This window comes from Vanacampus margaritifer, chromosome 6, assembly GCF_051991255.1.
Source record: "Vanacampus margaritifer isolate UIUO_Vmar chromosome 6, RoL_Vmar_1.0, whole genome shotgun sequence".
In the NCBI taxonomy this organism is placed as follows: Eukaryota; Metazoa; Chordata; class Actinopteri; order Syngnathiformes; family Syngnathidae; genus Vanacampus; species Vanacampus margaritifer.
Window position 1 is genome coordinate 11,970,804 of NC_135437.1, and position 16,586 is coordinate 11,987,389.

Genomic DNA, 16,586 nt, shown 5'->3' on the forward strand with positions numbered 1-16,586 from the left:
GCATTTTAACATCCCTCATGACAAAAAAACATTGTTTCAGTAAATAAATACTGTACACATTATTTAACAATCAAGTTACACTAAACACGTTTATTTTCCATTGTGCAAAGTTATCAAAATGGGAATTATATATAATTGACAGTAAAAATAATTATTTTTTGTTACTTTTTATGCTTCAGACAGTTTTTTTGTAGTTTTTTTACCTATACTTTCTATACGAAAAACATTAGTTCTGGTGCTGCTTGATCTCAGTGCAGCCTTTGACACTGTTGACCACTAAAATGGTAAATGAACTGCGTTTTATATAGCGCTTTTATTTACACCATATGGTGCCCAAAGCACTTTACAATGCTTCACATGCACCCATTCACACACCAGTGGTTGGCTGCTGCCATGCAGTGCGCCGCCAGGTCCACTGAGAGCAAATCTAGGTTCATTGTCTTGCTCAATAACACTTTGACATGGTCAGCCGGGGTAAGGATCGAAACCACAACCTCACGGATGTGAGACGACCATTCTACCACTGAGCCATGCCGCCCCGAAATCTTTCTGACAGACAAGAAAAGTGGGTGGGTATTTCAGGTACGGTCCTCAGCTGGTTCAGACCATATCTTAAAGGCAGGGGTTATGTTGTGGAGTCCTCCAGGGTTCGATTCTTGGACCACTATTATTTAACCTGTACATGCTTCCATTGGCTCAGGTCATTCACAACGGTAATGCTGCCTATCCTTTTTATGCAGACAACATGCAGATTTACTTAGCTCTGTCGCCTAGTGACTATGGTCCCTTAGATTCACTTTTCTTAATATGTGACTCTGCTCTGCGCTATACATGCTCTGTGTGTGCGTGTGTGTGTATTACACTGACTGGAAGTGAAGTTTAATAAAGAGAGCAGGCAAGCAAATCTAATAACAGCTTCATTCTGCTTATTGGATTTCGCTCTCCTCGCTCAAGTCTCTCACACACTTTGTTTCACACGCGCATGTGGCGACATAGGATCAGCCGTGTACCGCTAATTGAAAACAGCCTGACTCGGCAAGTCTTATTCACGCACGGAGGTGGAGGGCAAAAGTGGCATCGCTTCCGTTTTTGTTGTTGTTGTGTGGAGTTTGTAAATTTGTTCATCATTTCCTCCAAAAGTGAATCAAGGTGGGTTTTTTTTTTTTGTGCAATTCAGATGAGTTTGGCATTTTATTTGTAAATAAGTGAGGCAATATTAACGGATTGTCCATCAATGGTGGACGCTTGTTTTGTTGACTATTAACAAATGATGGGAAACTTAGAAATGTTGACAGACTAAGCATTGCTGGAAGTTTTCATCAGCAGTTACGACCGTGTGCACATATATACAGTATGAATATAACAAACAATCTCAAGCAGATTTGATGACAAAATATAATTCAGCATGGTTAAAATGATGTTGATGGATTGCGCCCATGATATTTACTGTTGGTCCTAAAATAGCGGCAATAGCGACGGAACCCCAGTTAAAACAGCATTGACGGATTGGCAATTACAATTTGGTTTGGCTTGAAATATTGACAGATTGATGATGATGATGATGATGGAAGGTTGTCCCGACTGTTGGCAATTGTCGAATGACGGAATTCTGACCTTACTGTGTAATATTCGCATGATCTCCACATGGTTTTATTTTTGTACTCAAGCTGCCTTCCACCAAGCATAAGAACTATGACTATACTATGACAAAACCACATTGTTATTTTTTTTCCATTTTTGCCACAGTCCACTTATAACAGACAGAGGGCTGCAAAATCTCCACCCATACCCCAAATGAGTCCAAATAAGTCACTATTGAAAATTAACTCATTCACTGCCATTGACGGCTATAGACGTCAAAGATTTTTTTTAAATAATAATAATAATTTTAACTGTTTCTATTAGTTTAACATTTTTTCCACTTTTAACAAGAGTATGAAAACCTAGAATTATTATTATTATTTTTTTAATCTATTATACATGCAGAACAGATGTAAAAATTTGCGATTAATTGTGAATTAACTAGTGAAGTCATTTTTATCACCTGACACCCCCAATTTTTTAATAATCTTTATATATATAATCAATCATTTGGAGCCATTTTTTTAAATGCAAAACTGTAAAACCAAAACCAAACCAAAACCAAATCCTCTGATTTCAGCATATCAACTGTGACTGATTTCTGTAGTCTTAGATTATTAAAAATGACGGTGCTTCAGGCAATTAAAAGTCTTAATTGTAATTAATCGAATGACTTCACTAGTTAATGCACGATTAATCACAAATGTTATATTTGTTCTAAATGTACAATGAAAAAAATCTAGGTTTTCATACTCTTGTTAACTAAAGTGGAAAAAAATGCTAAACAAATAGAATTAGTTCAAATGGATTTTTGACGTCCATAGCCATCAATGGCAGTGAATGAGTTAATGAATTTAAAAAAAAAGTCTAATGATGTGTTATAAAACGGTAAAAAATTTGTGCATAATGGGCCGCGATGAGCTGATTGCTGCCTTTTCCTGTCCAAATATCCTTGAGGAATATGCTGCATCATCACTGAATTGTCCTCCTATGACTCTACTAAGATGTTACATAAAGCCAGTCGGGATATATTCGGTTCCCCTGGCGAGGCTTTCGTTTGCACATCTTTGTATTGTGTGACACAAATGTAAAGGTTTTAACTCTTGCCTATTGTAGCATGGGAAAATGTTTCCCTCATTCATGCGAGGCAATTACTGTCTCATTGTGCGCGCGTGTGTGTGTGAGAATGGACGATGCGTTTAGAGGAACAAAGATGCTGAGACTGCTGGGAGTAAATGAGTGACTCAGCCTGATGCGATAGGCAAAATTGAAATGAGCTCCGCCAGTTTAAAACTAAATGCAATCGCTCACACACACACACACACACACACACACACACATTGGAGATGTATTGATGCTTGCAGCAAGAAAGGGTGTGTGATATATAAATAGCTGCGCAACCTCACACAAGTGCCATTTCTGAAGTTGCAAAGAGTCGTGACTGACTTAGGCAAGGGCAAAACTCAATATAACAACTCGGCACACACAGAGGAATACCTCCACCAATCTTTTCACCACACCCGACGGAGATACGCATCTTTTTTTTTCTTTGCCACTTTGTCAGCTCGTGTCTGTCTTAATCGCATCCGGCATCTCCCTTTGTCACGGCGCCATTGAAGCTTCTGTCACATTTCGTCTCCTTTGTTTCATTCTCGCTGGGGATTTTCTCTTTTTTGCCACAGCTGCTATTTGTATTCACACTTCCTTTTTGCCATTAACTGTACTTTGTTGTCAATGCATATAACTCCGAAAACACACATTGCGAGCGCGTGTTTCCATATGTCAGCAGAAATTTTGACACTGCGTCACCTCTGTATGTTGGCGTATTTGTGATTATGTAGGGCTGAACTATACAATGTTCCCCCACTATGTTGTGATTTATCGTTACAAGATTTTCAAGATACTAGTTGCTCCAATTTGACTTTGACTTAAGAGCAAAAATGTGAGATACGAGCACTAAGGAGTTTGGCAGTGAACGGTCTTTCAGAAAAGAGGCATCAAACAGAGTATAGATGTGCCTTGAAATCAGTTTAGCTTCATGTGAACAAGTGAGGCAAAACTCCATAGACGGGCTAATGAATAGCATCTGTGTCATAGTGTTACAACCCTTAAAGCAAAAGACATCTGAACACAAAAAGTGGGGGGAACACACGTGCGATTTAGCAATGCTCACAGACATATTTTCTTTATCCTCTGCAAAGAATGACTAATATTACTTGGGTCTGAGACCAAAAATACCCACAATAAATGAAATCCGCAAAGTAGTTAGCGTTGTGTTTTACATTTATTATAAATGTTTTAAGGCTCTAACACCCCTCACCACAGTTTATATACTTTTCTCATGGAGGCATTTACATGTTCTCATATTTATCACTTGTTTAAACATTTGCAAAGTTCAAACCTTCATAAATTTTATAAAATAGGTAGCCTACATTACTTTAAAAAGAATGCATACAAAATTGCACACCAAAAAAAATCAGTGAAGCCGCGAAAAGTGAACCGCGTTATAGCGAGGGAACACTGTACTAATGTTGCACGGGATACCGATACCAGTACCGTACCTCGATGTTTTGACGTCAAAAATGGCTCGGTGTCATTTTTTCTTAGTACCGGTATTTAAAAAAATAAATACAAGACAGCCCGCCAACTCTGTTTTAAAGGCAGGTACACATACACGCATGGCGGACATGTGGTCTACCGATATGTGGAAAACGCCTTAAGTAAGCGACACGCCTCTTTCAGCGTGTGTGCGAGAGGGCGCAGGAAGATGGCTTCACGCACTGAAGAAACATGAAACGTGAAGCGCTAATTAAGGCTCCACAGGAGCGCGCAAGCAGAGTGGAAGTCACGCGACAGCATTGGCATTGCCTACGCATGTTTTAAATAAACATACGAAGAACACACGCGTGGTTTTCAATTTTCAGTTTTAGAAACGTTTTGTAACAAGAGCAAATGTTTTTCACGGAGAAGCGGAAGAAAAAGCAGCAATCATTCCTGCAGTGGACTCAAGGTGCGTTCAATGAACAGACACACAGTAGGAAATCACATTTTTGCATAGAAAAGCTCCGACGCATTTTTGACACTTCCCTTAAAAATAAGTTGAGTGTGAATTATTTTGTTCCCAGTTTGTAGTATTTGATTACGCATTTGACTAATTGGGAGCGTAATAGAGAAGAGCAGAGACATGCACGCACACACAAGCAGTGTTACATTAAGTCATTGGAGTGCCACTGTATTGCCAACATTTAAAACGGATGACATCAAATGCAGTCAAATACAGTACGTCAAGTAAATGTGAAAGCACATACAGATAAACATAAATATTTACAGTATGTACATAAATTAACATGTATACATCCGATTTTATTTTGAATTAATAATAAATAAATAAATAATTTGAAGTTCTTTTGGCAGTTTTAACTTCGCTGCTTTTGCTGATGTTTTGTCGAGGTACCGTTTCAGTACCGGTATCGAGGTATTTTAAGCAGGTATAGTATCGAAGTCAACATTTTGGTATCGTAGCAACACTACACTATACACTGTATTTATTTATGTTGTTGCTGTATGTTTTTATGAAGTACATGATTAAGTGCTACAGTATTTTTCTTATTAAAAACAAGAAAAACTGTGTTGGAATTTTGGGGGGAGGCTGAAATGTATTTAGGGCCTCTCCATTCATTTTAATAGGGTTCGTTTAATAGGGTTAATGATGTAAACTAATATCTCCAGGCAACACAGTAGTTCTCACCCATCTCATGCAAATCTTTTCCCCCTCAATTAGCAATGTTAATTATGGTATTCAAAGTCAAAAAGCAATGGGTAAATGACTCCGAATGTAGATGGCGAGTAAACGATTGTGTAAGGCTAATCAGAAACGGTCAGTAGATAACACGAAAGGGCAGGCAAGGGACTAATTTGCCAGACACATGTATAATACCAAGGCTATCAACGCAATGCAATGTCTGTATGTGTGCGTGCGTGTATGTGTTCATGTTCACGTGTGTGTGTGTACGCTGTCCCCAGTTCACCTGCGGAGGTAAATACGAGTCAGCGTTACAGGCCATGATGCGCTTGACCTCTCAGTGCGCACCTCAGAGCAAGCTGAGGTGTTGATTGGCTTCCATGGCCAGTCGTTATTTACACTTTGTCCAGTGCGGTGGCGGGAGGTCAGGGCCAGGAAGGCAATCACAATGTGTAAGGGCTCATCTTGCAAATGTCACATGACTTAACTTTAAAAAATAACAGGCGTGGGCCCTGAGCAACTGTGATATCATTTTCAGTCGACAGCAAGGTGCAAAATGTCCGCCTCGTGGATAAAAATGGGTGTTTTTTCTGCTTAACTCAGTTTCCACAAATGTAATTTGATCAGAATACCATTTTTGGACATGGAACACGTTATTGTACGGACTTTTTTTTTTTTTTACTTGTCTTTCCCTGCAGATTATTCCAGTCATCTTGTAATCATTCTCAGTGCTCTGACATTTTGTCCTCTACCGGTCTCTGCTGTCGACTGAAATTGATGTCAACGTGCCCTCAAACTTACATTATGAATATCATGTGACCAAACCCAGAAAACAGGTAAGATGTGACATTCGCAATGCGAGCCCGAGGGCACTTTGACATAACTTGTAGTCGACAGCAGAGGGCGGTATGGGACAAAAACGAGATTTATTGAGAAAAAAAATGATGATGATTTGTTGACCAACTTAGTAAAATTTCTTCAATTGGTAAAACACGATTGATGTTTGGTCCATGTTTTTATAGCGATAGAACACAATATTTTGTGGGCCTTGCAAAATCAGTCAAAATCCAGTAAAACAGTTGGGAGTGAAGGGGATTGCTTTAGTGAAAATGGCTGGGAGTGAATGAGTTAATATATTTACTTGAATTAAGTCAATCCAAAGTGAATATATTAAGTTTAATCAAATTTAATATGTTCACTTTGGATTAACTTAATTTAATTGTGTGTTATCAATTGGATTATTTTTGTATTATTGCAAAGAAATATTTACATTGTTAACAAAAATGGTCAAACAAGTAAAAGTTATATTGCAGTTAGAACTGCTCTGCCGAACACAATTGATCCCAAAAAGTGACGTCAGTAAATGTAAAAAGAAAAATGTAGCGCATTACTACCCACCTCTGCTGTTCCAAAGCTTGCCAGGATGCATTTATGAGATTACAAATGTGCGTTCTTATGAAAACCATCTGCCTTCGGTAGCCCGCGCCGGAAATGGATGGACGGCGGGCCCATAAAGGGGCCAAGGGCCCGTTGGCGAGGATCAATCACAGAGTTCACCTTGGCTGTCACCGCTGTCAGTGGAGCGTGCAGCCGTCAATGAACAGATGCGTTTACTCACCGGATCGTTCTCAAGTGTGGAGAAGTAACACGTTTGTACTAGTAAGAGATTAGAGCTTTGTAAAAGGAGGGGTTTTCCCATGAGACCGGGATGCTAAACTTGTGCTAAGCTGAGATCACACAGGGCGGATCAGCCTGTGCTGAGTGGCCATCTTCTTTTTTTTTCTTCTTTTTTTTTTACACGTAGTGGTCGATACGCTACACGCTGTGCTTCCCCACCGTTCTCCATTGGTAGAATCGAGGGTAGCCACACTGCACTCACCAAGCGCAGCGTTTTAAATAATCACTTTTCAAGCGGTGAATATCATACAGTATGTATTTTTACCTCAGTGTGATGGAACAATTTGTCACTTAAAGCCGGTATCCCACTGAGGGGGCCAACGTTTGCGAGGCTTAGCGAATGTTGATTTCTCATCAGGGTTTGTTCAAGGTTGCAACGTTCGTCTAAATGTTCACCAGACGTTTGCCTGGAGTCTTAATGGTTTTTCTTGTCGCAAGGTTCCTTGCGAACCTTCAACAAACACTGACGGGAGCGCGCATTCGCTACCTTCGCCAACATTCAGAAACGATCGCCTGTCAGTGGGATACGGGCTTGAAGACGATACGTTCCAGATCCTCTCGCAAAAGTGAAAATCTGTGATGTGCTGTAAACAACACAACTTGCATGTTTTGGTCTAAAACATAATTTAAGTCTGTCTATTATATATTTTACAAGTATAAAGTGGCAAATTACACGGATTTTTTTTTACAAGATAGTTATATTATTGGGGGGGGGGTGGGGGAACCCAAAACACCACACATATAAAGTTGTAATATTAACAGAAAAAAAAAGTAATAATATTATTTTTTTTAAAAAAGACGAAAAAATCCAAGTCAAAAGTTGCTGTTTGGTGAGAATGTGATAGCATTGCCAAAATTAAGTTAGTTTTTATGATAGCAAAATAAAAATTATAATGAAAATAATGTGTTAATGTTTCAAGAAACGCAATTGTACAATTATATTTTTTTCATAAGATTGTGGTGGAAAAAAAACTCAAGTTGCAAGGTTGAAGTCTACAGGACTCCAGACTAACTTATTTAATTAAATTTTTATTTTATTTTTTTAAGATTACAGTAGCCCAACCTGAAAAGGGTTAGGGTTTACTATAAATTGACTTGTAAAGTAAATATTCATCCCACTCATTTTTACTATGTTATTGATTAATGGGCTGAAATATGGAGCAGAGTTTGACAACAAATATTCACAAGCAGTAATTATAAAAAATCTGCAAATTTACTGTTTGCACTGGCGCGAGTGGATGAAAATTTTAGTTGCACTGTCTCAAATTTTAGGGGCAAAATGCCACCATTTAGGGGCAATCTGCACCCCTGGTCTATATTTGTGTACGTGTGTTTCTGATTTGTTTTCAAGTGTTGTGTTATGAGTCAAATCATGACTGTAACTCACATTGTCGACCGTTTTAGAGCATTTTGACAGAAAAAGACCCACAGAATATTGAATTATGTGACCATATATAATTGATCTACTAAACGTGAAGATTAGAATCACCAGGAAAAAAAATGTTTCTAGCTTTTTCCGTTCTTTAGTAATGAGCAAAAGAACAGTGGTTGGTTTCACCAAAAACACCACTTTCTGACCAGAAAGTAGAGAAAACGAGCTTTTTGTGAAAAGACACATCAAGCAGAACAGTGACTTTGATGCTGATTTGTTTTGCTTTTGGACTCCTCAAACTATAAGACAGCATAAACAAGACAAAGAAAGGAATGTTTTTTGGCAAAATTATTTATGTACAGATCTACAGCTACTAAATGGGAGCAATGCTGAATCTATCTGTTAAAGTTTGAGGTGCCTAAACTTATCCAAGAAGTCAAGAATATTGACAACTTCAAGGATTTCATGACAACCACCGTCGTCTTCCTCACAGGACTGGCAGATACTTTGGACTCGTCTTATGACATCACTAATTGAGCGCTTTGTACGGCGGCCTCGGGTTGCATCACCACGCCGGAGGAAATACACTGCATCATTTAACAAGCTGTCTAGCGTCCGGTTGCAACATCATACTGCCGTATCCTAGCAACCGGCTGGAAGGAGGGTTCACTCAGGCACAGCTTCACTTCCAGCTGGTGTGTGTGTGTGCATGCGTGTGTGTATTAGCTTGCCGGGATAATGGATGAGTGTTGTAGAAACGAGCGCGCCGGCTGAGTCCAGCGGGGACGATCAATATCAGCTCTGCATTTATCTGTAATTACCACAGCGCAACTTCTCTTTTTCTCCTTCTTTTGACTTTCTTTTACACCGCCTGTTTCTGTTTTTTCGACATCTTTTTTTCCTCCTCCTCACACATCATACACTTCATTGCTGATAGTTCCATTAGTTGCGGAGCCTTCCCGCACCTCAGACTGCTGTGTTTAATCATTAGGAGCGGGTCAGCAAACTCCTCCAAAAATTTCATTCGCGATTCGGAACAAGATTTGTCTTAGTACTGTCTTGCCTCATTAGGCCGATGTTTCTACACAGAATTCTTCTTCATGTGCACAATCCAATCAAATCCCATGCAGGAGTATTGGGGTCATACTTAAATGTTTTTTTGTTTTTTTAATACTGCTACCTTCACCTAGGGAATTACATTCCACACTATCCCCACAATAAATTAAAAATCCACAATATAGAAATACCCTATTTAAATGATCTAGACATGTTTTTAAAGCATTTATGGCACATAATTTGATAAAGGTTTTAAAACACACTTTTAAAATAATACACATTTAAACACATACTATTTTGAGAGAGAGCAAGCGCAATGGATAAAAAAATATATATATTGTACATTGTTACACTATACCAATCCCTCTGTTTACAGTAGACATACAGTATACTGTTTTTTTTTTTCCAAAATAACAATCTTATTTACAAATATGCATCAAAAATTTAATCCAAAGATGTGCATTATAAAATGAACCTACAGCCATCGCTTTCTGTAGGCGTAAAAAGCAGGATTTAAGAATAGTTCACATTCATTCTCAACAGAAACTGGTCTTTGCTGAAATACAGAAGCCCACTTCCTGATGGTTTCTTCGTCTTTCCAATTTAGTCCGTCAAAAACTGTGTTACCATCTAGTGGTTGATAGTGGAATTACACCCAATATGAACAATAGATAGACCATCCATCCTTCCATTATCTGAACTGCTTAATTAGAGTTATTAACTTGACAAAAAAAATCCTCAAAATATCTGGAACACAAACCGGGAACCTATGATGGAGGGGGTTACTGTATATTATGAAGAAAAGCAATTCTGAAGAAGCAAGTCATAAAAGAGCGATTGAAAGGAGAATAATAAAGTGGTAATATTACATGAAAACATAACTACAATAAAGTTGTAATATCATGATGTTTTTTTATTACAAGTAAATCATAATCTCATTTTACAAGATCAAATTGTAAAATTACAAAAAATAAAGTAGCAATAAGGCATAAATAAAGATATTAAATGTAAAGAGTAGACGTAAAATACATTTTATATGAACAAAGTCATGATGCATAAGAGAGTGTTATTTTACAGGAATTGTATTACAGGAATCGTATTATGTGAAACGAATCTATTTTACGACGATGAAGTTGTAATATGTGAAAATGTCATAATTTTAAACAGTAAATTTCGTAAAGCAAATTTTACTCTCAAAAGACTATATTCAGTCCCATTCTAAACAGAGTAAACTTTTACACTTGGAACAAAGTAAAAAACAACAGTAATGATAAAACGCTCAAGGTTTAAGGAACGATCCCGCAACCTCCAGCATGGAAGACAGCCACTCTACCACTTGAGCTATGTCGGCCTTATTGTTAGCTAGCATTTTGCTGATGTGTTCCAAAGGTGACCAAAAATGGAGGTATACGAGGAATCCACCTGACACCTGCTATATATTGACACCAGTTAGGAGTGGCATGGGTCAGTGGTTAGGTTGACTGTCTCCCAAACTGAAGGTTCGAAGATTGTTCCTCAACTGTTGAGTTTTTTGTTGTTGTTGTTGTTGTTGTTGAATATTTTACTCTTTTCCGGGTATAAAGTTTACTCTGTTTAGACTGGGCCCGAATAAAGTCTTTTTCAGAGTGAAATTTATTCTACAGAATTCACTGTGTGCTCAGTAATATTGCAACGTCAAAAGTTGTAATGTCAAATGCAAAATAAAGTGTTCATTTCCCAAAGATAAAAGTTACTCTAAACCATAGTTATTTTATAAGATGAAATTGTTTGCGTAGACAATATATTCAAACCCATCTCTTGTCTCCCCCACTAAAATGAATGCATCATTCCTGAGTGAGTCGTAATGAGTCTTTTGTCCTTTCCTGCCCTTCCTCGCTTTTCTTTCCAACGAGGAGTGTTCAGCCGCCTCCCATCGGCCACGACAGCCACGCGTGTTTTATGAGCGTACGTGTACTAATTTAACATGTTTCTGTTCCTGCGCAGTGCTGAGCATCGGAGAAGGAGGCTTCTGGGAAGGCAGCGTCAAAGGGAGGACGGGCTGGTTTCCTGCCGACTGCGTGGAAGAAGTTCAGATGAGACAGTTTGACCCTCGGCTCGGTAAGACGCGTGTGCCAAAAATCAATCGGCAATACATTTAAAGGGGAAGTCAACCCCTTTTTTTTTCTCTTTTTTTTTTACAATAACATGTTCTATTCAGCCCCACTAGTCTAAATGCAGCCGTTTCATCCATCTCTGGGGGCGGCCATTTTGCCACTTGCTATGTCGACTGAAGATGACATCAATGTTCAAGTCTCAGGTAACAACCAATTACAGCGCAGCTTCCGAAAACAGGTAAGCTGTGATTGGTCGTTGCCTGAGCCCTGAACAACTGTGATGTCGTTCTTGAGTCGACAGCAAATGGCAAAATGGCCGCCCCCTGAGACGGATAAAAATGGCTGGATTTTGTTTTATAAAAATCATATTAGTCATATTCCACAAATGTAATATTAATCAGAAATTCATGTTTAGACGAAGGAGGTCACATACTGTATAACATTGTCAAGAAATGTTTAAGGTTGACTTCCACTTTAAGGTACACAGGTATAGCCTACATAGTGAATTTAAAATATATATGGACATATTAGTGGGGAAAAAGTTATAAATTTAGAATAATGAAAGTCATATAAAAATATATTCAGAATACTAATGTTATGTTGTATTATTCACAAATAAAGTTGCACTCACAGAAATCCAGATGCCAAAACATTGGGAGGAAAAAGTTATTTTAGGAAAAAATGCAGTATACCGTTGTTGCAATTTGAGGGGAAAAAACTCATGAGTTTTAAAGTGTTAAATGTGAAAAATCTACGTTATGATTCTATTTTTAAAAAGTTGGAATAATTTGAATAGTTATTATATCACCAGAAAAATGCCGTAATAGTAACAGAAAAAAAGGTAGCCTTAATGAGGTGTCAATATATTGAGAGAAAGTCCTTTCATGAGAGAAAAAAATAAGAATTAAGTAAGTACTTATCAAAGTTTGTTGCTTTGAAATTTTGAGTAATGTACACAAGTTGAATCAGTAGTTCTTTTACCAAAGTCTTTGTTAACACAAGTATCAGTACTTCTTCTTAAGTACATTGAACCAGAATTGTTGCCACCTTTACTACTACTACTACTAATTCTTATTATTAGTAGTAGTAGCCGTAAAAAGTGATAAGTTGTAAGCAAAGTACAGGAGTTTAATCAATACTTCTTTTACTTGAGTCTTTATTCACACAAGTTATGTGTACTTTTACTTAAGTGCCGAGTGAGAGTACTTTTGCCTCCTCTCAGCAAAAGTTTTCATGTGGGGGGGGGGGGGTTGCACTTTACTCCGTTGTTGGGCATAGAGGGAATCCCTAAACACTCGATTTAAATGCATTGTTGGCGGAGGCAAGCGGGGGAAGAGAGAAAGAAAGGAAGGATGGCAGAAAGCGGCGAGACGTATGGTGGAGACAACTCTACAGGACAGCAAAGTGAATGCAGCCGAGCACCGCTTTTCACAGGGGGGGTAGAAACTCACGCCGATATTACACTCCACTCACTCATCAGCATGGACGTGTCACACACGTATTTGACTTCACATTCGGGATCTTGTGACCGCGCAGGGAAAAAAAACAAAACATAGGTGTGTTTCAATGTGTTCAGGAAATAGGATGAATAAATGCATGTCATTTGAATGGGTAGTCGTTTTTTTTCCCCCTCCACGAATGCTTCGTAATCATTTTTTTTTCTTTTTTGAGCATTACAGAGACTTTCCAAAAACGTAAGCATTAAAGAAATGGTCGTGAATATACATTTTGACATGATCGAAAGTGATATGACTAAAAAGATAGTAAATGGATTGCATGCGTGTTGACAAGCCTCTTTTAGTTTAAACGTTCTGTTAAACATACAAAGCTTTGAGAAGTACTATTATTGATGCAATTGTTATCTGTTGTTTTCCATGCATGTAAGGAAATAATTCAGTACACTTTCAATAAACATGACTACACTATTTTACAATGTGGTTGAATAGAAAAAAGTGATAAATTCATCTTGGAAAGAAGTTTTGAAATTCAGTAAATGTCTGTCTAGTTAGATAACGTGAAGTTATGGGGTTCCATTTGTAAATAACAGGAACTTTGCCACATTTTACTTCAAACAATGCTAAAAAAAAATAATAATAAATGAAACTGGTGTGAATGGATATTTGCATTTTAGTTGTTAATGTGAGATTTTCAATTTGTATTTAACATTAAAGATTTATCTTGAACATTCAGATATAACTTTTATATTTAGATGCAAAATTTATATTTAGATACAACATTTATATTTGGATTTAACATTTACATCTGACATTTGTAATAAGCATTTTATCTTCTTCTTTTTTTTATGTCTAGCTGCAAATTTAATGCTAAACAAGCCATGAACCTACCACACATGATCTATTTTGTAATACAGTAGCACATATTACCGTTTGAATATATATTTTCTTCAGAGCAGAGATAATCTACAGCTCTGTGTGTTCTTAAAGGTTTATAATTCACGTAACATCTATGCTAATTTCTGCTAGCCCGTCAATGGCATTTCAAATTATATGTTAGCATGAAGCTAGCAAACTTTTGTGAGACTAAACTAATGGTTTGGTTTAACAGTTTGGTGTTTAAATGGATAAAGTTGAAAGTGTCAGATTTGCAACTTGAGCCGAGAGTGGCAAAAGCTTAAAATGTTTTGCCTCTTGTAGTATCATTTTTTATTTTCACACACTGATCACATTTCTTGACAGCATGAGTCTGTATTGTGGATTTTCACCCATTTTCACCTGATAAATGGCAATTGACTGTATAATATATACTTACGTAACCTTATTATATCCCGTTGTGCTATTAGTGTGGGGGCGCGGTACAAAATAATTGAAATGAAATGGCGCTGTAATCTTTTTACCGAATTGCAGGCTAATTTGTGAGGAACACTGAGGCGTGGATAAATTAATCTCTTCCCCAGACTCATCTACTTTGAGTCAACGCACACACAAACGCGCACACGGCTTTTGTTTATCTGAAGCTAAGCATTGAGGCGTCATTGACAGTTGCCAATATGTCTCAGCCTAGTGAAGCAGGCAAGGCGGCGCCACCTACAATTGAGTTGAAGCCGCATGCTGCCGTTTTTTCTTTTCCCTCTGTGCCCTCTTATCAGTCATCCCTCTGAGGGCTCCATCACTCTGCTCTCAAAATGGACCCTGGGAAGTCAAAAAAAAAAAAAAGAAGAAGAAGGAGGAGGAAATGATTGCTTCGGCGCGAGGTGGTCGCTGCTGGTGAGTCGGTGGCCATTTATCTTGAAGCAGGTGAAAAATGACGGTCGCGATGTTGCAGGGAGAGAAAGGACGAAAGAAGGTGTGACTGAGCTGATGGGGAACATGAGGCTGCAAAGCAAATGCTATTGATTGGAGTCATCAGGGGTGATGCAGGGCTGAGATTGTTTTGAGTCACATGGCGTCTTTCTGGAACTTTCGGAGGACCTGATACTTTATTGATCGCAGAAAATATGGATTATTGAGCTCAGCCAATGGGAGTTGTCTAATTTTAGCTCGGGGTAATTGATGGGTGCCAAAAGAAGGTCCTCTTTGAGGGTTCGGGAACCTTTGGGACAGATTCTGCAGCAATAAATATTTATCTGATTAGTTGACTAATGCGCAAATTTGCAGTAATTTGCCATATATTTTATTATATTTATGTGTAATTGTGTGTTATGTAATTAGATTTTTATTTCTGTGTACCTCTAGTGGTACTACTATCACACTCAGAATCAATTATCTAGGCCTACTATCTAACAAAAATAGACCAATATAGTGGACTTTTAACTTTTGTACTTGCCGGAACTGTATTGATTTGAGTGGTTTTGAGTGGTACAGCAATACCGACAGCCACTAGTAATTGATAAACCTAAATAAATAAATAAAAACTTCATCAACTCATTTGCTCCCAAAAACGTATAAATATGTTCTATTTTAATTTACCCAAAGACGTAGTTATACGTTTTTTTGTTTTGTTATGCTAGAGCATACAGTAGGCTTTGATGCAGCCTTTCAACTGCACAAAATGTCTCCCTCCATCAACACACATGATTGATGAACAAGATCGTAATCAGGCTTCTAAAGAGCTTGCTGATTAGCTGATCAGTTAAGTCAGCTGTGTTTGAGGAGTGAGACATGGAAGGACAGTGGCTCTCGAGGACCAGGGTACCCTATCCCTGAACCAGGGCCATGTTGAAAACAAGCTAATTTACCCACAGTTCTTAGCAGATTGTGAATAATGATGAAACTTAGCTATATTCTAATGCTAATTGCTGCAACAGTGAAACAGATAGAAATATATATTTTTCCTGATAAAAGAAGAGACTTTAATCTTTCCTTTGGTAGGTTCCATGTTTTTATAGCAATATAACACAATGTTCCGTGGGCCTTGCAAAATCTGTCAAAATCCAGTAAAACAGCCGGGAGCGAAGGGGATTGCTTCAGTGAAAATGGCTGGGAGTGAATGAGTTAAGAGCACAACAAATGAAATGAAATCAATAAGGTTTTTTCAGCAAATAGCGACAGAAAGAAAATGTGTCCAGGTGAATTAGTGAATGGAGAACTTTGATTTGTGAGGGATTACTGTACATTCTACTTGACAGCTGTCGGGTGTGCCTCGAAGTAAAAGCAGTTGATCGTACCTTACTTCTGCTTCAAATTACGCTGACCTTAAATGGTGCTAAGTGCCTGTAGCCTCAATACATGCATTCCATCTCTGTCACACATACACACACAAATGTGTATGAGGCTGTTTATACGTGCTAATGGCGAGGTTAATGACGTTGGCCCATTTTTGCCTTTGTAATGACGTAACCCAATGACCGTGGGCTGCTTATGTTCACCAAAAGCGTTCTTGTTAATCTCTTGGCTGGGATTTTAGCCACTCCAAACCCTGCCCCTCATCCCGCTGCCAACCAGAGGTGGCATAAGTAGTAAGTTTTTACTCAAGATACTTCAGTAAAAAAAAAAAAAAGTAAAAATGAATTTTTGCTCAATTATATGCAAAACCCATTTTAGTAACACCTGCAGCCTTTTAAAGTATTTTTGTTTTTCCGTGATGAAAAAAGCAATACGGTCGTTTG

The 16,586-nt window shown here is 38.1% G+C and overlaps 1 protein-coding gene across 10 annotated transcripts in view; it reads left to right on the top strand.

The window, feature by feature from the left end:
- Window positions 1-16,586, top strand: part of shank3a (SH3 and multiple ankyrin repeat domains 3a) — a 226,881-nt gene that overhangs the window by 169,144 nt on the left and 41,151 nt on the right. For all 10 annotated transcript variants that reach the window (XM_077569368.1, XM_077569369.1, XM_077569367.1 and 7 more), the window contains one exon: window positions 11,412-11,525. In XM_077569368.1, the coding sequence (XP_077425494.1) occupies window positions 11,412-11,525 (114 nt within the window). The remainder of the gene's footprint in view (window positions 1-11,411; window positions 11,526-16,586) is intronic.